The following is a 22,675-nucleotide window of genomic DNA, read 5'->3' as shown; positions in this document are numbered from 1 at the left end:
CTCCCAATTACTTTCCGCTGACCAAATCGTTGTCAAAAGATATGATGCAAGAGTATTTAGAGCAGGGTTAGAGCAGGGTTTTCATAATAAAACCACTTGTTGAAAATAAGCTGTTGTGGTTCGTGTGATTAATGTTTTCATCCCTTGTTCCTCTCGTGTGTGCACTTTTACTGTTACTAAACTGTTAAACACTGTTTCTGAAACTCAGAAAGCCATGAACGCTTCTCCATTTCCAAGCAGCCAACTCACCACACGGAGGGCACCGTGGACTACAGTTTTTCCATTCAATTTCTTTTCAATTCAATTCCAATTTCTTTCAAAAAAATTTTATGCCTTCATTTAGTAAGGGCTAAAAAAAAAAAAGAGCAATCACAGGACCATGCTTTTAACTGTACAGTATTTCAGCATTTATTTTTCTTTTTGTCAGCTACAGAGGAGATGCTGAGTATCAAAAATATGACGTAGGATGCTTTCCCAACAGGTAAGTAGCAGGAGGACACAACAGCACGCAGCTCTGGAAATGTACAGGTCAGCAAGCTGTCAAACACAGAAAACAAGTGCTTGCTTCCAACGCCCATTCTTACGGCCAGACCTGTGGCTGAAGGTAGCAACTTAGGGCATACAGAATGCACTAAAGCGTAGAAACAAGTGAGATCAGTATCACAGGTGATAACGTTTAAAAGAAAATGGCAAAATGAAATGCGACGAAGTAGCTTAGAGTATGTATGCTGTCCTTCTTCTAATCCCAGCACAGCTTTGCAGAGTTCTGAATATGTGCATCAGGAATCTGTATGACTTCAGCGGGTTTCTACTCAGCTTGAGGACATAGTATTGACGGATAACATTGTTTAAAATCTTGTTTTTTTTTTTCAGAACGCGTACATAAAATTCACGTAAGATACTCGCTGCACTGTTCCAAATAAATAAGGCTGATAAACTCTTTTTGTTTCCTTTTCGACATTTGCAGCAACAATAAAAGTCTAAGAAGTGATGCACACTGAGTAGAGATACAATGCATATATTAAAACATTTAGACAGAGCTAAAAAGTGAGAACTAAAAGCAGAAAATGCTGCAGAGAATGCACATAACAGTTACAGGGTGAAAGCAATTTGTATATAATGAAAAGTACTTCTCAGCATTGAGAACGTGTTGTGACTTAGACGAGCGCTAGTTTCCTTTTAGCGGCTTTGCTAACTAACCAAAATGCGCATCTTTGCGAAGACAAAAAAAATCTCTCCTCAGCACTCTGTAGCACATAATATAGTAACAAACAATGTTTAAAAAAAAAGATGTGTCCTTCTTTCATAAACAGTTACACACTATCATACAAATGTACAAAAATGCGTCGTGAACAACAAGTCTCGGCCGAAGAGTGTCTTGCAGTAACGCACAACTCGTCAACCACGGCAGACGAAACCGGAATGAAAAAAAAAACAAAAAACAAAAAAGAAAAACAAAGAGCCGAAGTCTGGAAAGGGGGGGGGGGTCCAAAAAGTTCACTCTCTTTCTCGCTAAAATGGCAGGCACATGGATCATAAATAACGTACGCGTCACCGGACAATCCGATGGGACGGGTACGGGAAAAACCCTGCTTCCGATAATGAAATTAAAAAAAAGTGTCCCGTCTTCCAGTGTCACACAGGAGACGCCGCATGTTTTTCCTCAAGTCCGAGTATTCCTTTCTTTTTCCACTTTGTACATCTATATATATATATAATATATGTATATAAATTACAGCACCTTTTCATTGTTGACGAAGCAAGTTTCTTTCCTTTCGAAACACCGAGAACACACACACACACGCACGCACGCACACTGGTTCGCACGCGGACTACTCGCACTGGTCATTCACACTCCCGGATGTCGTGACGGCAAGCTTTTTCCGATCACTTTGTCCATGTAGTCAGTTGGGCAGGTGAGGTCACAGATGTTGATGCTGCTCCCTGTAAGTCTTTCCTTTCTGTTGTGTGTCTTGCATAGCTTGTGCCTTCAAAATGCCCGTTGGAATGAAGTAGTGGCTGCAGAATTAGCACCTTAACAATAGTCCTTCTGGTTGTTGTTGTTGTTGTTGTTGCTGTGTCAACAGACGGACGTCTGTTCCCCTTCTAGCGTGCACGCGACATTGTGGAGCTTGTGGCTCAGATGAAGCTTCCGGCAGTAGGGGTCCGTCTCGAGACCGTTCAAAACCTGTCAAAATGATCGTTTATTCAACGTGTGGGAAATCAAGAATCACAGTTAATAATAATAATAATAATGATAGTAATTTATTTTTGATAAGTTGCCCATAAACAACCCGGGAGGTCTGGGAAATGGTGCACCAAACGTGAGTAAATTGAAAAATACAAAGATAAACATAAATACGCATACATATACACACAAGCTACACATCAAATACAGCAGACAAAACAGCAAAATCTTAAAGTCAGTCGTGGGAAAAACTAAACAACTAAAGAGAAGACTACATAAACTACACACGATTGATTTGATGGCATTAGTAACATTAGAAAAATCAGCGAATATGCCAACACCATGATTCTTGAACAACTTAGCTTGTATATGCGGTCAACATGAAAGGTTAAGGTAAGGGATCGCTGAATGCAGAAGAGGAAAGAAGATTAAGAGAGTAGTGGCTGCAATTGTCTTACCTGGTCTTTATATTTAGCAGCATAGACATACAGCTCTTTCACGGCACCTGAAGGTTCAAACTCTGTAGAGTGAGCCTGGAAAATGATGTCTTAATGTAATAAGCACGCATAAAAAGCAGTGGCAAAAATGAGCATCAAAAAACTTTAAAGGCAGCAGTTCGCATATGGATACAAAAGTGCTGAGACATGCACATGACAGGAAAAGTAATGCTTGAAAGAACAGATTGTGGAAAGTCGCTGTGCCTATTGCAGTCACTCATGCGTAGAGCCTGAAGTTTTCGGGAAATATTTTTTCAAAATTTGTGTGTGTGTGTGTGTGTGAGGGGGGGGGGGGGGGGGGGGGGGGGTAAAAATCAGGGAAATAAACATGTGCTCTAAATTCATGCGAATTCGGGTAGGAAAACTTCCACTATGCAAAACTCAGGGAGAAATCGGGCTCAGTTACTCAAAGTAACTATACTGGTTAGGTACAAACAGTGATTTGCTGCATTTGCTGCCAAACAAGTTAGTGCGCATTCCTACTGACACCTCGGTGAGGGCAATTTGCCGGGTAAAAATCGGGTTTCACCCTAAAGAGGCAACCTTCAATTCGGGGTGTACATTTTGGGAAGAATCGGGTTAAACCCCAGGAACCCCCCCCCCCCTCCCCCCCCCCCCCCCCCCCCCCCCCCCCCCCCCGTGACTACACCACTGGACAGCAGTGAAAGTGGAGGGACCAGCTCCCGTGGCATAGTGGTTAGGATGATCGCTTTCGACGCCGAGACTGGGAGGTGACACGGGTTCGAATCCTGTCGCCGGCTGCGCTGTCTCAAGTTTTCCCTGGGTTTTCCCGAATACTTTCCGAACGAATGTCGGCACAGTTCCCCCTGAAGTTGGCCCAGGTCGCATACTAAACCCCCCCGTCCCTCACTCCTTCCTGCTGTCCTCTCTCCATCTGTCCACATCTGTACGCCGCTCATAGCCACAGTTGCTTCGCGGCGACAACACAGAATTAAAAAAAGAAAAAGGAAGTGGAGGACGTGAGACTCACCAGTGATAACGCCTGCATTGCTGCACACAGCTCCTGGTCTGTCACCTTGGGCATGGCAGCCACCCCTCGGTAGAAGCTGAGAACCTTCTCTCGGTACTTGGGGATGTCCTTGGCGAAAAGGAGCTTGTTGGACGGCGAATCCTTCCCCAATCGGTGTTCAGACGTGGAGCAGGCGTCCATAAGCGTCTGCGCTATCACTGACAGGGATGAATCTACAATGGGAGTCTTCTGCACATCCAGGATAAAGTCCGGGTTCTTGATGAAGTTTACCCAGAAGCGCAATGGAAGGCTGAGGAGATAAAACGGAAGTAAAAAAATATTAGTATGTATCTAGTGCTCTAGGGGACATGAAGAGATGTTGCTTTGCAAGCTCACCAGTTGCTCTTCCATGCATGTGGCACTTCAGGATCTGTGATGCCGAAACTATGTGCTGCGTCGTCCAGCAGATCAAACAGCCATTTTATGGCCGGTGGCAGCGCTTCGTTCACTGTCAAGATAGTCTTCAAGAAATCCTCTACAAACTTTTCAACAGTACCCTGCAACGACATACGGATCTTCATTACTAAACTGTCTCGCAACGGATGGAAATTGTAAGAATCATAAATACATTTGTGTCTTTTTAAATTAGGTTACCAATGGAACATGATGTACCTTTGATATGAAACGAATGAACACACATATAACGGATCAATAATTTATAGAGCCTTAGGTTTTTAGGGTTTAACCCGTTTCTTCCCCGAATGCACCCCGAATTGAAGGGTGCCTCTTTAGGGTGAAACCCGATTTTTACCCGGCAAATTGTCCTCCCTGAAACATCTGTAGGAATCCACACTAGCTTGTTTAGTAGCAAATGCAATTACATCACCATTTCTACCAAACCAGTACAGCCTGTTTGAGTAATACAGCCCGATTTCTCTCCGAATTTAGCATACTATACAAGTTCCCCCCCCCCCCCAAATTTCCATGAATTTAGAGTACATGTTGATTTCCCCAATTTTTACCTCCCAAATTGGGGAAAAAATATTTCTCAAAAACTTTATGCTCCAATAATTTACAATGGCTGTCTATCACATCGCTGCTTGAGTTCAGTGTTTCTACGTGCACTGTATTCTGCTACAAAAAAAATTGAATTTTGAAGGCAATTTGTCATCATTGATCAAGCTGGAAACTTGGGACTGACGATATGATCATCCCCCAGGTTTTGTAGTTTGCTACTTGTACATGAGTACATAAGTCTGCATACAAATTATGCACTTGCATGGAGATGTATGTGAGAGGGAGGATACCTTTGTGGACAGTAGCCTGGTGAGGAATATCTCTGGAATAGCCTTATAATAGATGTCCTTGGGCTGGCCAATAGTTTCATCCTCTGGCTTGACTAGATGCCAGTATTTAATGCCTTGCTCCAAGTCACAAGGCATCATAATGGGAGACACCGAATTTAAGGAAACATTGCCTGTGCAACCAAAGAAAAGACCAGCAATGAAAAACTATATCAAGTGCTACGCATATGTGGAACCACATAGCACAACTGCACCCTACGCCATAACTTGTGTTGCCTTGTACAGTATATATGCATATACAGTGGACTCCCACTAAACGAAACTCGGTTAAACGGAAATTACGGATAAACGGAACAATAGGGTCACCTTTGGTTGGTTTCCTATATATGCAATGATAAAAATCTTCGGATAATTGAAACAACCCATTTTATGCACTTCGGGTAAATGGAACAAAGTGGGGGTACCGAGATGCCGCCGAACCTGGAAGATTCCCTTTCACGTCCGACAACCCGGGCGGAAGTCATAGCCAGTGCAATCCAATCCATCAGTCACTCATACAATGTTAAGCTTAGCTCGCGTCCACATGTCTTTTTACGAAGTCTGTCAAGAAACAGCCACATGAAGGGGTTTCGCTTGCGTCGATGTTGCGGATAATTTGGGGACATGATCGTGAGAGCAAATCAAAAATAGAAACCGTGAAATTTGATATGCCAAAGTCAACGCTGTCGTCATACCAGGTCGGGCATTGAAGAGTGATGTGGATGATGCCACATGATACTGACAGGTAATATCGGAAACCTGGACGCGGGAAGCGGATGTGCAGTTTGCCCGGCAGATCAGAAAGATAAACCTCACTGTAGATGATTGAGATGTGCATGAAATTTTTTCAAAGGCATGCAGGTATATTTTGTAAACAAATCGAAAAATGTGAAGAGAACAGCTGTTAATTCTTTTTTTCCTTGCTACTTACAGTAGTGGAAGTTGATTATCTTGAAATAAAGTTGCATTTCATGAAATCTGAGTATTTTGCTTAAATGAAACTTCCGATAAATGAAACAATATTTCCATTCCCTTGGAGTTCCGTTTAAGGTACTTTAGATATGTGCGTTGGTAAAGATTTAGCAGGGATAAAAGCCACCTTTTGTGCAGCACTTTACAAAACGCTTGTTGCTTAATTTCTTTGTTCTGATCTACCGCAGTGTTTGAAGCCTAAGCCCATTCCAGTTTTAGTGCGGAGAAGCATTCAGTGGGTCCCACCCATGCCTTCCGTGTAACACAATGCTTTATAGAACTCTTTAACACGTCATCAACTTACAGTTTGAACTGAAGTCATTCTGTTTCATGACAAGGCTCATAACAGCAAGATCCTTCACGCCGTAATGCCTTAGGGTGTTCAGCTGTCGCCAGCCACTCATTGTCTTCGTTGTGAGGTCCTCGTCAGCGAGGATGAGGTGTCCTCCGCGACCGTGTCGCCACTCTACTTAAAGAAGGAAACAGAGGTGAACATCACGGATGGTCATGATGCATGCACTACTATGGCAAATGTTAGGTTCTTACCCAGGTCAACGTCGTGAATTGAAGGCCTCAGTGAGAACGGAGTGTTCTTGTAGAGAATGTCAAGGATTTTGCTCTTTACTTGGCTGATGGTATCACAGTCATTAACCCTGCAGTGGATTTTGTCATCCTGGTCTTCCTGAATTACTTGGATTGTCTGTAAAGTGCAGAGCCATAATGAGCAACACATTTTATAGAATGCAAATGCGAGAGCACACAACACACATATATTTGTGACATGGATGCATGCTCGTTTCTGCAGTCTTTAAATTTCAGGTGAACGGTGACCATATTCCAAGTATGAAGACGGCAACGATAAACACGAGAAATGTACGCGACGTTATACCAATGCCACCAAGATGAAGAAAGCCTGATCGCTTAAACGACGTGACGTAGTCACTAAGAGCCTGCCAATCACGACTGTCCTCTCGGAGGCTGGAACCACGAATACGAGCCGCCACAAGCCCCATGGGTAGCCAGAGAAAGCCCGTGTTTGAAATTGTCTGTGGCGAAGCACAAGGTGTATCGCGACTCCACACGTCCATTTGGTGAACGAGTGAGAGAGGGCATTAAGCAGCACCTAGGTGTGTACCTAGTGTACCTAGGTGGCATTGACACAACACTTTCTCACAATACAAGATGACGAAGTACATAATAAGCCCAAAAAGCACCGTAACGATGAACGTACTATCAGCGTGAGGAGGCCAGTGGACTACTTACCACAGGCTCGTAGCCAACTTGCTCTCGAAGGAGGCGTGCTTCGCAGAGGGAATACCTGGCGTCGTAAGTGATTGCATCGACGGGGCCTTTCTCGACTTGATGCTTGATTGCACTAAAGAGAAGGAAAAGGGAGCTGCCCGCATAGTCCTTGAGGTAGTCGTACATGCTGAGGGCCAGCCAGTTGGTTAGCATCTTCTCAACGACTGATTCGGTCCTACGCAGCATCAGCTGCGGGTGCTTGCTGGACGTGGAGCGTTCGATCAACTGGAGTAGCAATGTCCTCAGTACGCTGTTGAGGCGTATAATAAAGGATTAGTACGTTGCCTTTACCGTGTAAGTTGCAACAAAAAGCGCACGTTTTAATGTCACAATACTGAAGTATGTGTAGTGGACGACGATGACTAGGCTCGAGCCACGCCCCCGCTTTCCATCGGTGGCTCATGCCACGAAATAAATCAGTTTCCTTCCGGCATTCGTTGTGGTAGCTTGCGTTCTTTTGGCTCCCACAATTCTGGTGACCCGATACTGCTGATACTGATACCGATACTGATACCGATACTGATGGTACTGCGCTACGGCTCCCAACCGATTTCTTCTGCCACTCCGAACCCTCTACCATCAGCCACAGCTCCTACCTAGAAAACCTCCAGCGTATTTTTCACGACGTTCGGCCCACTCCCACCCGTGCGAGTCCATCCCGACAGCCGTTTGTACCGCAGCTCCTTTCAACAGCGTCCCACGTCTTCCTCCGGCGAGACGCCGTTCGAAGGCCCCTTCAGCAGCCATATTCTGGCCCTCACCCCGTCTTACAGCGAGCCGACAAGTTTTTCAAGATCAGCGTCAACGGGAAGCCGGACTCTGTAAGCGTGGACAGGCTGAAGCCCGCCTTCACCGAACCACCGCTGTCCTCATTTCCCCTCTCTGCCCTTGCACCGTCCCCTTTGCCGGCCCATCATGCCCCCGACTCGTCCACCGCCCCGAAGAAGCGAGTCTCCTGGGCCGATCGCTCCTCACGGAGTCTGGCGGGGGGGCCCTGTAGTGGACGACGATGACTAGGCTCGAGCCACGCCCCCGCTTTCCATCGGTGGCTCATGCCACGAAATAAATCAGTTTCCTTCCGGCATTCGTTGTGGTAGCTTGCGTTCTTTTGGCTCCCACATATGCGCCAGGAAGTAGCAACTGTTCGATGTAATATAGCAATAGCTGTCATTGTATTTATTGTATAACTAGAGCCTCAAGTTTTCGAGATATTTTTTTTTTCTAAATTCGGGGGGGGGGGGGGGGGGGGGTGAAACTGGGTACATAAACATTTGCTCTAAATTCATGCGAAGTCGGGTGGAAGAACTTCTAGTATGCTAAATTCGGGGAGAAATCGGGCTCAGCTACTCAAACTTACTGTTCTGGTTTGGTACAAACAGTGATGTAAACTGCATTTACTGTCAAACAAGTTAGTGTTTGTTCCTACAGACGTCTCAGTGAGGGCAATTTGCCAGGTGAAAATCGGGTTTCGCCCCGAGCAGGCAACCTTCAATTTGGGGTGCAAGTTCGGAGAGGAATCGGAACCCTAAAACTTCAGGCTCTATGTATAACAAATCCCAATCAACTGTTTGTATCTTAGGGGCACAAAAATGGAGCAAAATCTTCAGTCAAATGCAAAAACTACATTTTTTTCCAGTGCCATTGCGCAAAACAGCCAAAGAGGCTTCAAAAGCTGACAATGTCTCTGTGACAAGCAGACATGAGATTCGGTGAATTTTTTGGGAGTGGAGGTTTGCATTCTCAAACAAAAAAGAAAAGGAAATCACGAAAGTTTTGAGCCAAAATGTGTATGAAAAATAGGGCTGTTCCACACAAAGAAATGTCCAAAGTTTCCCAAGAGGTCAGAATTTTCAGAATGTGAAAAATCGAACACATGCTTTACACTTTCATGGAAGGAGGGACAAGTACTCACTCAGTTCCGTACTCCAGCCTGCCCATGAAGATGATCATCAACAGGGAAGCCACATTTACTCTGTCACGAATCGTGAACGACTTCTGGTTTTCCAGCGTGTTGATGAATGTCACTAGGAAGCTCTTGTTTAGGATCAACTGTTGGAACTGGGACATTGCCACTTCATAGTTGCTGTAGATTCCATTATTCTTGAACTGGAACCGACCAGACCACTACATTTAAGGCCACGTAGTTAAAGGAGGTGCAGCAAGTGCTGCACCTACAGAAATGCTCGAGAGACTATTACTGGTGTAGAAGACATTTAGAAGCCCATTGCTGACACCATCATTATTCAATACTTGCAAAACCCTTAATGATTGCGAGACCCTAAGTTTCGTGAATGTTGCAAGTGGAAGAATTTGTGAATCTTAAGGACATGCAAAACCAAACAAGAATTGACACCCCACCAACTCTGCTGCTCTTGCAATGTTTAAGTTTCACATCTGGTTGCATGTCACTCATTTCACTGCACGTCACGCATTTCAAAGTAATCATTTGTGATACTTTGAAATATATGCATGCACAACGCCGCTTTTATCAAGCGTAGTCGGAGCAGTCTTATGCTTATCACGAAGCAAACAGGTCAAGCCACAGGTTGTAGCACCCAGAATTCGGAAATTCTAGTGTGAAAAATTCAGAGTTAATGCAGGCGTCAAGCATACCTTGTTGTCTTGGAGCAATGGATGGTCGTAGATTCCCGGGAAGAACACCTTCGTAACGTAAGTGCGATGGTCCAGCGTAGGAATTCCCACCGACTGCAGGTCATTGGTGAGATCGGTCACAACTGTTTGAAGCTCGGCAAAAGCTAGCGCAAAGAACAAAATAAATTTGTTTGTTTTTTTTGTTTCTGGTTACGGTTGCGTGTCAGATGTTTTGACACACGTCGATCCTGATAACAAAATTTGTGCCACCCGTTACCACTCACAATATGTACCTTGCTTGCATTCAATGCGCACGCTCTTCTCCAGGTCGTCCATCTGCAGCTGGATGCGCTTGTACTCCCGCTCCGCCTGTGAGCTCTTATGTCGCAGAACCACGACGATGATGAGGCTCAGGAGAAGGACAGCCACGACGCCCGCGATGAGGCCCCCCACTGCTTCGGGCGGGAAGTTGTAGGTCTTGGTAACTTCGTAGCGTAGGTATCCCACTTCAAAGCGAAGGTTGCTCCCGATGCGGACCTTCGACAGGAAAGGGTTGCGTTGAAAGTGACCGTTTGTACCTGAACTGTAGCTCAGGAAACGTTATCACATGCATTCTGAGAGTCTTGTGTTTTCGGGTTTTATGTTTTTTTTTTTCAAAATCGGGAGTAAAAATCGAATTGTATTTCAGGAGATCGAAAACGGTAAAATCGGGCGATATCGGGTGGAAGAGCAGATATTCGTGCCGAAAACAGAAAAAAAAAAGAGCTCTTTTTGTACTTTAGATGAATACAAGATATGCAACAGCCATGCTGAATGTGCAGTGCTTCACATTCCGCAACACCCATATTGGTGAGTGAACTGGCACATTGCAAAGTTAGTTTCCAGTTTTTTTTCGGGTTTTACCCTCAGACACGGGGCCCTCTGCATTCTTATGATGGTTAGCATGATTGTGAACAATATTTCGATCGAATTTGCAGACAATTAGCATTTATGATTGAATTTTATATCCAGCACTTTCACGGCCGTGATGTCACTGTTAGTAGGTTCCGGGTTTTGTGCTGCCCTAGTGACGTCTGCCGAGGTGAAGTACCTAATGCTTACTCGCCGCGAATACCGAAACCGGACGGGAACACACTGCTCGTTTATTAATGCTTCTTTCAAGATCCGCTTTTGCAAAGGTACTTACAGTCGAATGTAGATCTAATGTCAGATTTAGTTACTGGCACCAGACTGTCCCCTTAAGACACCAGCTCTTCATCAAACGCGTGCAACAGCATTTAAAAAAAATTTCGCAAATAATTGTGGTTATACTTACCACAACCATGGGGTAGCTGTTGTCAGTCCACCTGCCAACCTCATCTGTGCCTGCCGGCTGCACTTCGGGTGGCATGCACACAAGCTGGTTCATCGCAAGAGACGTGATGTTGCAAGGCCTTGTGCCGATCGTAACGTTCACTTCCGATTCCGTGCTCGCAAGACGAAGGTTTTCTCCCTGCATATGCAACAATTCCGATGTGAGTTTCCTTTGCTTTTGACACAAGGACACACACCGCAATACAAATGTGTAAAAGCATGCTTCACTGAACATCATCACTCAGACCGTCCCTTAAAGGTACTGTAAAGCAGTAGACAAGCATGATATGCCGGTGATGTGACTAGAGACTTTGTTGCTTCTAAATACCATATGCGGAACCATATGACCGACAACGCGCTATAAATATTTTTAATTTGCCATGAAAGATGCGGCGTAGTGGAGCGGTGCGACGCCTGGTGTCAAACAACCCCCTGTACAGCGGGCAACACTGAAAATTGGTATTACACACTATGACATCGGAACTTCGTTATTTTAGTAACCATATTATTAGTTTTCCTGTTTACCTATGCATTCTGAAACCCCTGTTAACAGTTTAAACTTTTAACCCCTGTTTTTGCGAAGTAACCCAGTGCTGCCACTGTTCGATGGGGGCTCTCCCTACTTCTCTGCTGCGCCTGCGCGCTCCTTTTGTTAGCGGCCTGTTTCGAAGGAACAAACTCTCTCTGTGACCCTCTGTGAACAAACAAGTCCCCACACTGTCTGGCTTCTTGAACGTCTGACACATTTTTTTCAACGGCTCAGCATTTCATTTCAGTTCGCTTTTCCGTTTATCCTCAGATGTGGATCGTTGTGTGGATTGCAGGGGCGGATTTTGTGGTGGATTGTGGTGGATTGTTATGTCGGGCTCAGTGTTATACGCATGCAATGTGGTTGCCGCCGTGTGTGCCGGAAGTACGGATTTATTTCGAATACCTAGTACAGTGTTGCCCGTAATCTTTAATTGTAATTTTCTAATTAACTGCACCGTCGATTGGAATGAAACTTGCACAGTTTTTGTCCTGGTGGCTTGGACTATCGAATAGCCACACTAAATGACATTTGATCGGTGCTGCTTTACAGTACCTTTAATACGTACCTCAATCACCAGGGATTCTCCCTTGTACAGCTTCATGCCGTCTCCTTCAAACGGAAAGAGCTGGGGGTCCGCGACATACACCAAGTCCGAATGGAGGGTTGGGAAGTTTCGTGGCAGCTCCCACACGCTAGAGACGTCGTCCATGGCAAATCCCACGCGAAAGCGCCACTCATCCCGACCGCTCCCCGAGGCGTCCTGGTCATTGGTGTAGCTTCCGCCCCCGTTGCTGTGCCGGGGATTTGATTCGTGGTAACGTCCCTTGCTCCTGGAGTTTGTCGGGGGAGTTCGGTATGCCTCGGCGTTGATGGGCGGCGACGGGCAGGACATCACTGTGGGTGACAGCACTTCGCACACCTGAATGGATCAGAAATCGGATGGAGGACTTAGAAATCGACGTAGATTGCGCGGGAACATTGGATGGACTGTGGATGGGCGTAGACGTGCCTGTGCGGACACGGACACGCTTTTTGTCCAGTTAGAGCTCCAATGTTTAGGAGCACATGCTGCTATACTATATAAGTGTTCTGAAGCTTTATGCCGTTTCCAAACCAGGGGTAAAAATTTGGTGTTGTATCTTAAAGGAACTGTAAAGTCAACTACTATAACCAGAATGTTTCAAGGTATCGTAACGTAGAACTTGGCTGTTGGCTGCTTTTCCCACTAATTAATTTTTGACACTTTTAGAAACTGAAAGGTGGCGACCCTCAACGTTCGCAAAGAGCAAAGTTCCATGGGGTCGGCCCTGGACTGGGGGACAGACATCACGCGATATGGAAGTACAACGTAATGCATTTGAGACAGGTTACTGATTAGCATTAGACCTTTTTTGAAGAACAACTCCTCTTGAGAAGCTCGGTTTATACCTCTGTCAGACGGGTGTGCTCATGGCCTTAACGGTTACCGTCTCAAGTGCGTACGGTCATTAAGTTATTGCCTACAGTCCTACAGCTGGCTAACCGTTTCAGTGACTTTCATCTTTCATCGTTAATTTACTAGGCAAATTGAGGCTTTGTATGTCCGTCCCTTCTATGTTGTTCCAGCCTCAGAACATCAGTTCTTTCGTGTTCAAGAATTTCACGTTCACATTCCACTACACTTTTGTTATGTTTGCATCCTTGCAGACTATTTTCTGGTTCTGCACTCTAACTTTTCTAATATGTTTCAGTTCCCATCCAATTGTATCATTGAGTACACCGCATTTTGGCTTGCAACAGGTGCTGTGACACACTTCCACAAGGAAGACGTAACGTACCGTCTCATTCAGCACTTGATCCTCAAAGAACACTGCGATCCGCGGTTGCTGCACAGCGTGCAGGTTGCTGCCAATTACGACCACATTTCGTCCACCACTGCAAAGTGAATCGACTCTATGTGAGCGGCAAATTCAGAAAGGTATCTTAAATAAAACGAGTGCAATTTCGTTCAAACTAGCAGCTCACCTTACGAAGCTCTTAAGTGGCGAAATCTTGACGATGGTGGGATCTTCGGTGTACATGAAGGGGTTTGGAATGACTTGTGTGGCATTGTCAATCTTCAGAATCAGTTGAGACACGTTGTAGTACGGAATGGTCGACTTGCTTGTCTTGCAAGATATCTGGCTGTTACTGGCAAGAGCTCTGAAAGCAAAATGTGTGTGTGTGTTAGAATCATGCAGCTCTTGTATGCTGTGAACAAACAGCACAGTACCAGATTGAAGAGAACGCAAGCGGGGCGTACGCTCTCTGGACCCCCACCAAAAAAGAAGCCACCACTTTCGCAAAGTCTGATTGCCCTAAATGATAACTTTTTTAAAATCCTCAGTGGGAATCGCTGTTGTTCGAAGCTTGGTAACAGGATGAAATAGGCAAAGTAGCCTTTATGGAAACAGCAAGTCAACAAATGAATCAAGTACTGTGTACTGCAATCTACTGTGTACACACACGCATAGATTGAGAAGTTACCCGTCAAAAAGAACTCGTTACAAGTTACCGTGTGCAAAATGTAACTAAGTTAATAACGAAGTTCTTCAGCCTGAAATGTAACACGCAGTTACTGAGTTATTTAAAAAAAAGAACAAGTTACTTCCAAGTTACTTCGGACACAAAATAGCATTACGCAGGTGCAGCGCGCGTGAGCAGTTGAGTTAGACCTTGAGTTGCCTGCGGAGGAGTGCAACACGCATGGATAGTTTTTGTTTATGTCCAACAATAGACCTCTCCCTGTTTGTAAACAAATAACGTCATAGTGTTCGACAGCGCCAAAATTTGGTAGAATTGAACTACGCTCGAAGCTAGAAGTGAATAAGGTCGCGCCCGAAAGCCATGGTCTTGAAGGGATTACAACATGGTCCCTTAAAGGGACGCGACCCTCGGTCCTACTTTTCTTTCAATGCGAGGCAGCGATCAAGTGCCTGTTCGTGGAACCCAGCCGTCTCCCCCCGATTTGTTTCGGTTTCAGTCTGTCTACCAATGTCATGATGACGTTTCTCTGGTAGAGGTCTATTCGAACGCTTTGCATCTTTACTCCCTGTGGGCGCACAATGATTCAACTTCATTTCAATGGCAGCGGTTGTTACTTCCTGAATGAAATACTGTCATTGATTGAATATCACGTTTTATGGTAAAATATGCCATGAATGAACTGGAGAGAAAGCAAGAAAACATGTGGATGTGAGTGAAAAGCGACTTAAAAGTAACTTGGAACTTAACTTAAGTTACTTTGGCAAGGTTACCTGAAAAAGGAACGAGTTCCTCTGAAAGTTACCACGGCGCAAAAGTACCGAGTTAAGTTACAAGTTACCAAAAAAAGGAACTTAGTTACAGTAACGAGTTACTTCTAACGAGTTACGTCGAACATACGTATGATATACACATCGACATATGATGTATTACGAACTGACACTGATTTTCCTGCACCCGTATAAACCAAATACCACACCCAGTACTGGCAATGCAACCCCCCACCATTACAAAGCCAGCACTGATCCAGCAACTTGGTTGTAAAGTGACTTACTTGTCAACAGTACAAGGCAGATTGTCAAGGAACACTTGTAGGTGACTGCCCACATTAAGGTTTGATCCACTGATGTAGAGCCTGGTGCCACCAGACTGAGGCCCTGTTTTAGGCTGGAGGTCTCGGACTCTTATCTCTTTGTACTGAAACTTCTCCTTGGCTTGCGTCAGTCCAGCACGGTTGCCGATAACCACGTCGGCAGTCAGCTGACCATCGCTGGCTCCGGTCATGCAAACAACACTGTGGATGAAAAATTTTCTACATTATTTATACTTGCGATACAAGTCACGCAGTGATTTGCCACGTTATTAAGGTGGCGACGTATGGCTCTCCCATCAGATAGAGTTAGCTACGTACCGAACCGAAACACTGTACTCCACTGGAATGCAGGGTATTCCCCCGATCTTGATTTTGTCAGAGATTTCCTCTCTGGTGGTCCCCAAGTTGCTGCCTTCTATGGTGACAAGTGTACCACCTTCGACCGGGCCGCTCAGCGGATGGATCTGAAGAGGCAAAGGGAAATCTTTTTTCAAATATTACGAACAAACCAAGGGACCAAAGCTTGCACACTTTCTGTGCAATGTGCAATTGCATCAGCTCACAAAAGCATATACCCTTTTTATCCCATAGACAGCTATACAACTGAAAACCTGCACTGCAACACTACTAAACCACTCAGAACTCACATTAATTGCACACCCAATGCTTTGCGCTCAAGAAAATGCTCTCTAATGCACATAAAAGGCATTTTTGAGGACACACATTGAGCAATTTGTTTTCTGTCACTGCTGCATGCTATAAAAAATTTAAAAAGCACTAGTGGAAGATTTCTTTTTGTGGTCAGGATGACCATGATATGGCCCCTTCTACTAAAGTAACCACATTCTAAATATACAGGGAGAGAGAATAGTTATTATTGACAGAAACATATTTGTAGCTGACAACAATGGCACAATAGCCAAAAAAAAATGTAGACATCTAGTTTGCATACATATTCATCTTTTGCTATGTGCATGTTTCTGGTAAGAACTCTGTATTCAAACTGCCACAGTGAAAATTATCGCGGTTCTCGCATTCTTACACTACCTCATGTACTTCCAGAACCCACCAGAGGACCCCAGGACCCTGTCATTTGGTGCCCCCTCTTGGAATAACGCCCGGGGGGCGGCCACCCCTCTCGCACCCCCCTAGAAGCAGCTCTGGTAAGTGGCATCACACAGCGCCGTGCGACCACCGCCTTGTAACAAATCACGCGCGTAAAGTAAACAAATGAGTTGAAGAAGAAGAAGAAGTAGTAGAAAAGAAAACGAAAGACAAACTGCGATTCTCCCCGCAGGGCGGCGCCGTCATCCATTTTATTCATCCGTGGCGCACCAAGGGAAGCAGACGACGTTCATAACTCACGTGACCGACTGCCGTGACGAATCGCCGTCGCGAGGTGGATCCGAGAAGACTGAAGTAACTGAACTTCAGCGGTCGTTCCAAGGTGCCTTCAAAAACGTTACGGCGCCAGAAACAATGGCGGAACGAAATGAACAATGAAGCTTCGTAGCGCCGTGCGCCTCGAAGCAACACTTGAAGCGTAAATCTGCGAAAACATAATAGATGAGGACAGGCAAGGTGTGGTTCTGAAGTGTTCAACCGCGCTGCAAGGCACTGCTGCAATGTTTCATTTTTGCGGTGCATATCCCGAAATATGCATCTGGCTCCTTTCTGTTTGGTTGTTCTGGTCCGGGGCCAGGATGTATGAAATCACGCTCGGATGGGTATGCAGGGCGCCTTGCTTTGGAAACGGATGACAAGGCTTTTCAAGAAAGTTGCCGCACTGCCCTTGTTGTCTTGAATGATGGGCGTTCCTTTAAACGGCCTTGTCTGCCTGTGGTGCTTTCCTGGGCTTTTGCACTTTGACGCTTTCTTTGATACATAGATGTTACGCATTTACCCCGACAGCGCGTCGGGGGCACGGCACGACTTTGATAAGCGAGCGCGAAGGCTTAGAGAAACGCAAAAATGCAAAAAAAGAAACACCTGGCTATTTGAAGTGCTATGTAGGATTGAAAGGAGGGACAATGAAACCGATAGGTGATAAAGACAGATGTTGAGTTCGACAGTTTCAAAACTTCAACAAGAGACGCGGGGCGGGGCTTCATGTTTTTCTTTCTTCTTTTTACTATGACGTTCATACGTTTATTACGTCACAAAATGCGAATAAAAAGGCAATCCTACAACCCCACGAGTCAAAAGCACAAGCGGCAGAACCCAACGCATTCTGTTCATGATGCGCGAACTCCACCCAACAAGCACAACACCTAACATATGCATGTGACACACGAACATGTTCCCCCGTGTATAAAAATACATATACGGAAACACCACTCTGCACTCCTTAAGTGCGGAACACTCGAAAACATGTTTTACTCGGATGTTCACGTCCACATGTAACAGGATCCAAGTACCCTGCTTTAACTTTCGGATTACCTTTTCGTTCTCTCTCTTTTTCTTTTTTCTCTCTATAGGCCTAACTCACACGCCGGAAGCTCGCCGCAGCCAGCCGGGTCACCGCATAACGGTATAAGACGTCCCCGTCCCCGCCCGTCAGGAAGCGACATCGTTCAGAGCACAGGGGTTCTGACTTGTCGTCAGCCAGCTGAATAATATAGCGATGCTCTACCTTGAGGCGTATATATTATGAGGACGCGAAGAAGCTGCACGACTGGAAGGAAGTGGGTGATGTACGTCTTTCCGTGAAGCGAAGGAAGTGCTTCGCAAGAGGAGAAGGAAAAACTTTCAAGGTTGCTAGCATGGTGACTTTTGCTAAGGGAAGCCACACGGTTGCCCGTGTCACTTAACCAAGGTAGTGCGAAGAACTGCGCATCCCTGTAGCGTCCTCCTTTCGCCTGTTTGTGAAGGTCGTGCTCTCATTGGTTGAGCTTCAAATAAAGCGAAGACAAGCTTGAGGGAAGCATGGGCCTCAGCATCGGCGACAAAAGGGGACTGAGTTTACAAAGCTCAAACGAATGGCCACGTGTTCGGCGGGCTTCCACCTTTATTTGGGCACTCTGGTGACCTCTCTACTATTCGCCTCCTCGCACATTGTCACAACGTGTCGTTAAGGGATCGGAAAGTGTAGGACTAAACATCTGTACAATGTACAAGGCGTCTAACAGTAGCGTTCTAACAATAATTTCCTGCGCTAATATAATCAATTCATCCACGTCAATTAACGAAAACGAGCGCAGTATCATACCAGAACCGCCTACTTCTCGAGTACCAACGCCACCCGCTCCACCTCACACAGCTTCCGTGACAAAACCAAACAAACTTACCATTCCTACGCGCGACGAAACCCTTTTGAACACGCTAAAATAATAAGCTTCCCACCAGACATCTCAACAGTTTTGACACGAAGCCGACAGGCACTCGACACCTATCGGTGACAGAGTCAACAAAAACCGCGAACCCACTCTGCGCAATTTCATTAAAACGAGACCTCAAAACTCTTCTTTCTCAGCCCGCGAAAAGCGAGCGAAAACCCGAAACGGTTCTTATTAAATTCTCGGGTCTCGGTCGATCACCTCCCAGTTATACATATTACCTAATTAACCTTCTCTCTCGTCGTCTCTTGCCCTCCCCCCCCCCACTCCCCTTTTCTCTTGCCTTCAAAATTCTCCTTATTACCAAACATAGCGCCCAACCGTATAGTATTGCGCTTGCTTCCTCCCCCCCCCCCTCCTTTTTTTTTCTTTTTAACTTTCATGATCTGATTTCAGAAAAGCGCTAAGCCTAAATCGCGCTTCGTTAATAAGATCACCTCCTCGCCCCGTTTTGTCAGCGTCAACTTTGGCGAGAAACTCGATTCCGTAGTGCGACGAACGAGGATCACTAATTGAATTTGCACGTGCGGTCGGCGACGTTTAGTATTCATATTCGCGGCTTGTCGTTAGTTACTTACTTTCTATAACTTTTACTTTCTTTTATGCTTCGATAAAGTTTAGCGCACCGGCTGGAGTTAGCAGTCGCGAGGTGGTTGGGAAGTGGTAATGCGACGCCGTGATAGCAAACAACTCCCTCGTCGGACTTCTTTTGGAGGCGTTTCGGCGTCGGCCTCGCGACAGTCCTCAAAGACAATAGGAATTAACAGAGTCCGAGCAACTACTTAGGGATATTAGGGGGAGAAGGCGGCTAAGTTTTTGGAATGCGGTTGTTACAGTGTGGATGTTGGAAGCAGAAAGTTTCGCGGGGATTATGCAGCTTTTCTATGTTTTTTTTTCCTTTCTCTTGTTGTTTTTCGCTAAGTTCTCTGTTATGGTTATGTCGAAGTTCTCAGAGCAATTTAATTACAGCGCAATCGGTTCCGCAATAGTTTTCTAGCGCCCATGGGTATGTTGACAAAAACAGAATCTAGGCAGTACACAGCGTATGGTTCATCCCGAAAAAAAAAAAAACAGTTTTCACACATTAATCGTCAGTTCCGGTGAGACCAGGACAAGGCTGAGAATCGAACTTGCCAAAAGCGCAGATTCAGACGCCCATTCGGGCACTCTGCACAATGCCCCTTTTTTTAAGGCCCCTGAAATAACACACGATTTTTACTTCCCACTTTACAAAAAAAAAAAAACATAAAAACCGAAAGCACAAGGGCCGAGGAGGTGGCGTACAGACTGCTAGCTGCATGATTCAACGTACCCAATCTTACAGTGGAAAAGGAATCAAGTCGGAACATCGCTAAGCTATCCTGGGGCAGGACAGGTGTCTTCAACGATGAGCCACCCCATCAAGAACGTATTCACATGTGGGTTTGAAAGCTACAAAATAAGGAACTTTCATGCCCTAACTTGAATGCTTCCCCTCCCACAACAGTCCACCGATCTCTACAAGGAATCCCGTGTCCAGGGCCTCCGTCCTACCTTCCATTGCAGCCGTGTCCCCCCTTACGCAGGCGCTTCTTGCCACATTCCCGTACCCGCGAGCTGCACTTTCCCAGGTTCCAAAACTTCTTCCACTGGGCTCATAAACAGCGGCCGGGGACACATCGGTGGTGTGTAACGCGATATCCGCAAACGTCTTCTCGGAACTCGAAGCGAGCAATAAAATATACGCGCGAAATATGAGCAAGAAATGCGGACTACCTCCTCCTCCCAAAGGCTGTTATTCTTGGGTGGAGTCGTGCGCGCACACACACAAGGGGAGACGCACGCGAGAATTTTAAATTATTATGGAGCTCGTATTTCGAGAAGCGAGGTGGGAGCGCGATATTTGTTGCGTGTCCAGGTACATCTAGGTACATCTAAAGAGCCAGCTAACTTGGGCAATCGCAAATAATGAGAGCAAGAAAAGGAGCAGGAACAAGTGTCTGTCATCCGCATCAAATATTTCACCTTCACTGTACCAGAGCTGTCGTAAAACACAAACTTAGGGGTCTGTGTTGCGCGGTGATCACGGAAATCACGTGACAGGCCTCAACGCCTGTTTGACTCAATGGAAAACAGTTTTAACTGTACGGACGAAAATTGGGTGAAGACATCTACATTTCTCGAACACACTGTGCGGTGGACCCAACCGTAAGGTACTGTTTTAAGGTGTCAGAAATGCTTACTTTTTTTTTCTTGCCCCAGACTGTTTTATTACTTCATTCTAATACTTCGATTTCCATTGTGTCTTTTCTCATCCATAGCCAGCATTGGTGTTCACCAAAAAGTACTCGTAGGATTTGTATTTGTTGTGTTCACTTTTAATATGGTACAGCACTTCATTTTTTTAAATTATTTTTTATGGATATGCTAGGGCACTGGTGCACAAGCTCTTTTACAAAACAAAAATGTAATAACAAGAAGAAAAGAGAAAAATATTCACACAAATATTTAAAATGTCTCATCTAGCATGCTCGTATACAACTGTTCTTGTTCAGAGGAAACTCCATGCATTGTTAGCTGGAACGTAGTACATGTTGAGAGTCCAACTCGGGCAATATATTTTGTCTATGAAGGCCACAATTGATGCCAGTATTTAAAAAAAAAACTCCAAAACGAAACAAATCAACTTACCCAGTCTATTCGGGGAGGTGGGCACGTCGTAGTAACCGGCTGCACGCAGGTAGAGGCGTAGGTGCAAGATCCACCACACCAGGCACACTGATACTTCTTATCCCTTGTGAGGCAAAGAGAGCAGTCTGGCCGAGCACCGTGACTTCCCAGAAGCTGGCACTTGTACAGGGTCACTGAAATAGGAGAGGAAAGTCACGGGTGAGCAGAAAAAGCCAATAAACATCCAAGAATGGGTACTGACCATTAGTTTGGCCAATGAAAGTGTCTTCATTCCAGAGTACCGTGAGCGTTCCTTGCTGTTCGGCGACTTCGCTTTTGTATGAGTGCTGTAATGAAGTTGGTTGCTATAAATGTCCAGAGTGCATAGTGAGGATGGTTATTACACCTTTTTACCCGAATATAAGTAGAGCCCTAAGTTTTAGGGTTTAACCCGTTTCTTCCCCGAATTTGCACCCCGAATTGAAGGTTGCCTCTTTAGGGTGAAACCCCGATTTTTACGACGTCTCACTGAGACGATTTTTACGACGATTTTTAGACGTCTCACTGGGATGTCTTGTAGGAATGCACACTAGCTCGTTTGGCAGGAAACGCAATTACACAACCGTTTGTACCAAACCAGTACAGTTCGTTTGAGTAATAAGAGCCCAATTTCTCCTCGAACTAATCATACTGAAAGTTTTTCCACCCGAATTCGCATGAATTTAGAGCACATGTTTATTTACCCGACTTTTACCACCCGAATTGGGACAACAATATTTCCCGAAAACGTCAGGCTTTAAATATAAAGCTATCTCTCCTTCGACACTTAGCCACTCGGTGCTGCACAATTCTTAAACTACGCACTTTGAAACGGCCATGTACTACAAAGAACTCCGGCAAAGTTCTGGCTTTGGTTCGATCAAGCAGAGTAATTTACTTTCGTTTTGTCAAAAGAGTGTTCACTGTCAAAGCAGGATTATGGCAAATGAGTACTTTCATTTTACATGCTACAAAACTACTTCAATAGCTTGCTTCAAAGTGCAGCTGCTATTACAGTAAAGTCATATACTGAACTACTAGCACATCTCGAAACTAATACACGGTTTCCGACACAAGAGTACCAGGATCTTAACTGCATCACTTATTTTTCCCTAATCTATAAACCTTTTATTGAAATCAAAACTGAAGAAATAAAAATCTTTCTTTTCTTTTCTTTTTTACGTTCAAGTTTTATGACTCACCACAGCTTGAGCGCAAACGATCTTGTTGCTCGTAATCCTTGCTGGCACCCGCTGTTTCACCGCTTCGATCTCAAAGACGCACTGGAAATTTTCCTAGAAAAGAAAA

The 22,675-nt window shown here is 45.2% G+C and overlaps 1 protein-coding gene across 4 annotated transcripts in view; it reads right to left on the bottom strand.

The window, feature by feature from the left end:
- Positions 1–383: 383 nt before the first annotated feature.
- The window catches only part of LOC135388252 (plexin-B-like), a 119,549-nt gene continuing 97,257 nt past the window's right edge, over positions 384–22,675 (bottom strand). For 2 of the 4 annotated variants that reach the window (XM_064617677.1, XM_064617679.1), the window contains exons 13-32: positions 22,570–22,662; positions 21,591–21,675; positions 21,350–21,522; positions 15,663–15,808; positions 15,306–15,545; positions 13,754–13,930; positions 13,567–13,663; positions 12,315–12,668; positions 11,180–11,356; positions 10,158–10,401; positions 9,886–10,028; positions 9,185–9,378; positions 7,234–7,522; positions 6,517–6,670; positions 6,275–6,439; positions 4,963–5,132; positions 4,052–4,212; positions 3,677–3,965; positions 2,647–2,721; positions 384–2,188 (exon numbers count right to left, since the gene is read on the bottom strand). In XM_064617677.1, coding sequence (XP_064473747.1) covers positions 2,081–2,188; positions 2,647–2,721; positions 3,677–3,965; positions 4,052–4,212; positions 4,963–5,132; positions 6,275–6,439; positions 6,517–6,670; positions 7,234–7,522; positions 9,185–9,378; positions 9,886–10,028; positions 10,158–10,401; positions 11,180–11,356; positions 12,315–12,668; positions 13,567–13,663; positions 13,754–13,930; positions 15,306–15,545; positions 15,663–15,808; positions 21,350–21,522; positions 21,591–21,675; positions 22,570–22,662 — 3,534 coding nt within the window. In that variant the 3' untranslated portion in view covers positions 384–2,080. The remainder of the gene's footprint in view (positions 2,189–2,646; positions 2,722–3,676; positions 3,966–4,051; positions 4,213–4,962; positions 5,133–6,274; positions 6,440–6,516; positions 6,671–7,233; positions 7,523–9,184; positions 9,379–9,885; positions 10,029–10,157; positions 10,402–11,179; positions 11,357–12,314; positions 12,669–13,566; positions 13,664–13,753; positions 13,931–15,305; positions 15,546–15,662; positions 15,809–21,349; positions 21,523–21,590; positions 21,676–22,569; positions 22,663–22,675) is intronic. The other 2 variants (XM_064617678.1, XM_064617680.1) reach the window with 1 other exon arrangement.

The sequence above is a fragment of the Ornithodoros turicata genome, chromosome 3 (genome assembly GCF_037126465.1).
Source record: "Ornithodoros turicata isolate Travis chromosome 3, ASM3712646v1, whole genome shotgun sequence".
NCBI classification, from domain to species: Eukaryota; Metazoa; Arthropoda; class Arachnida; order Ixodida; family Argasidae; genus Ornithodoros; species Ornithodoros turicata.
This window is presented reverse-complemented; position numbering and strand designations above follow the sequence as displayed.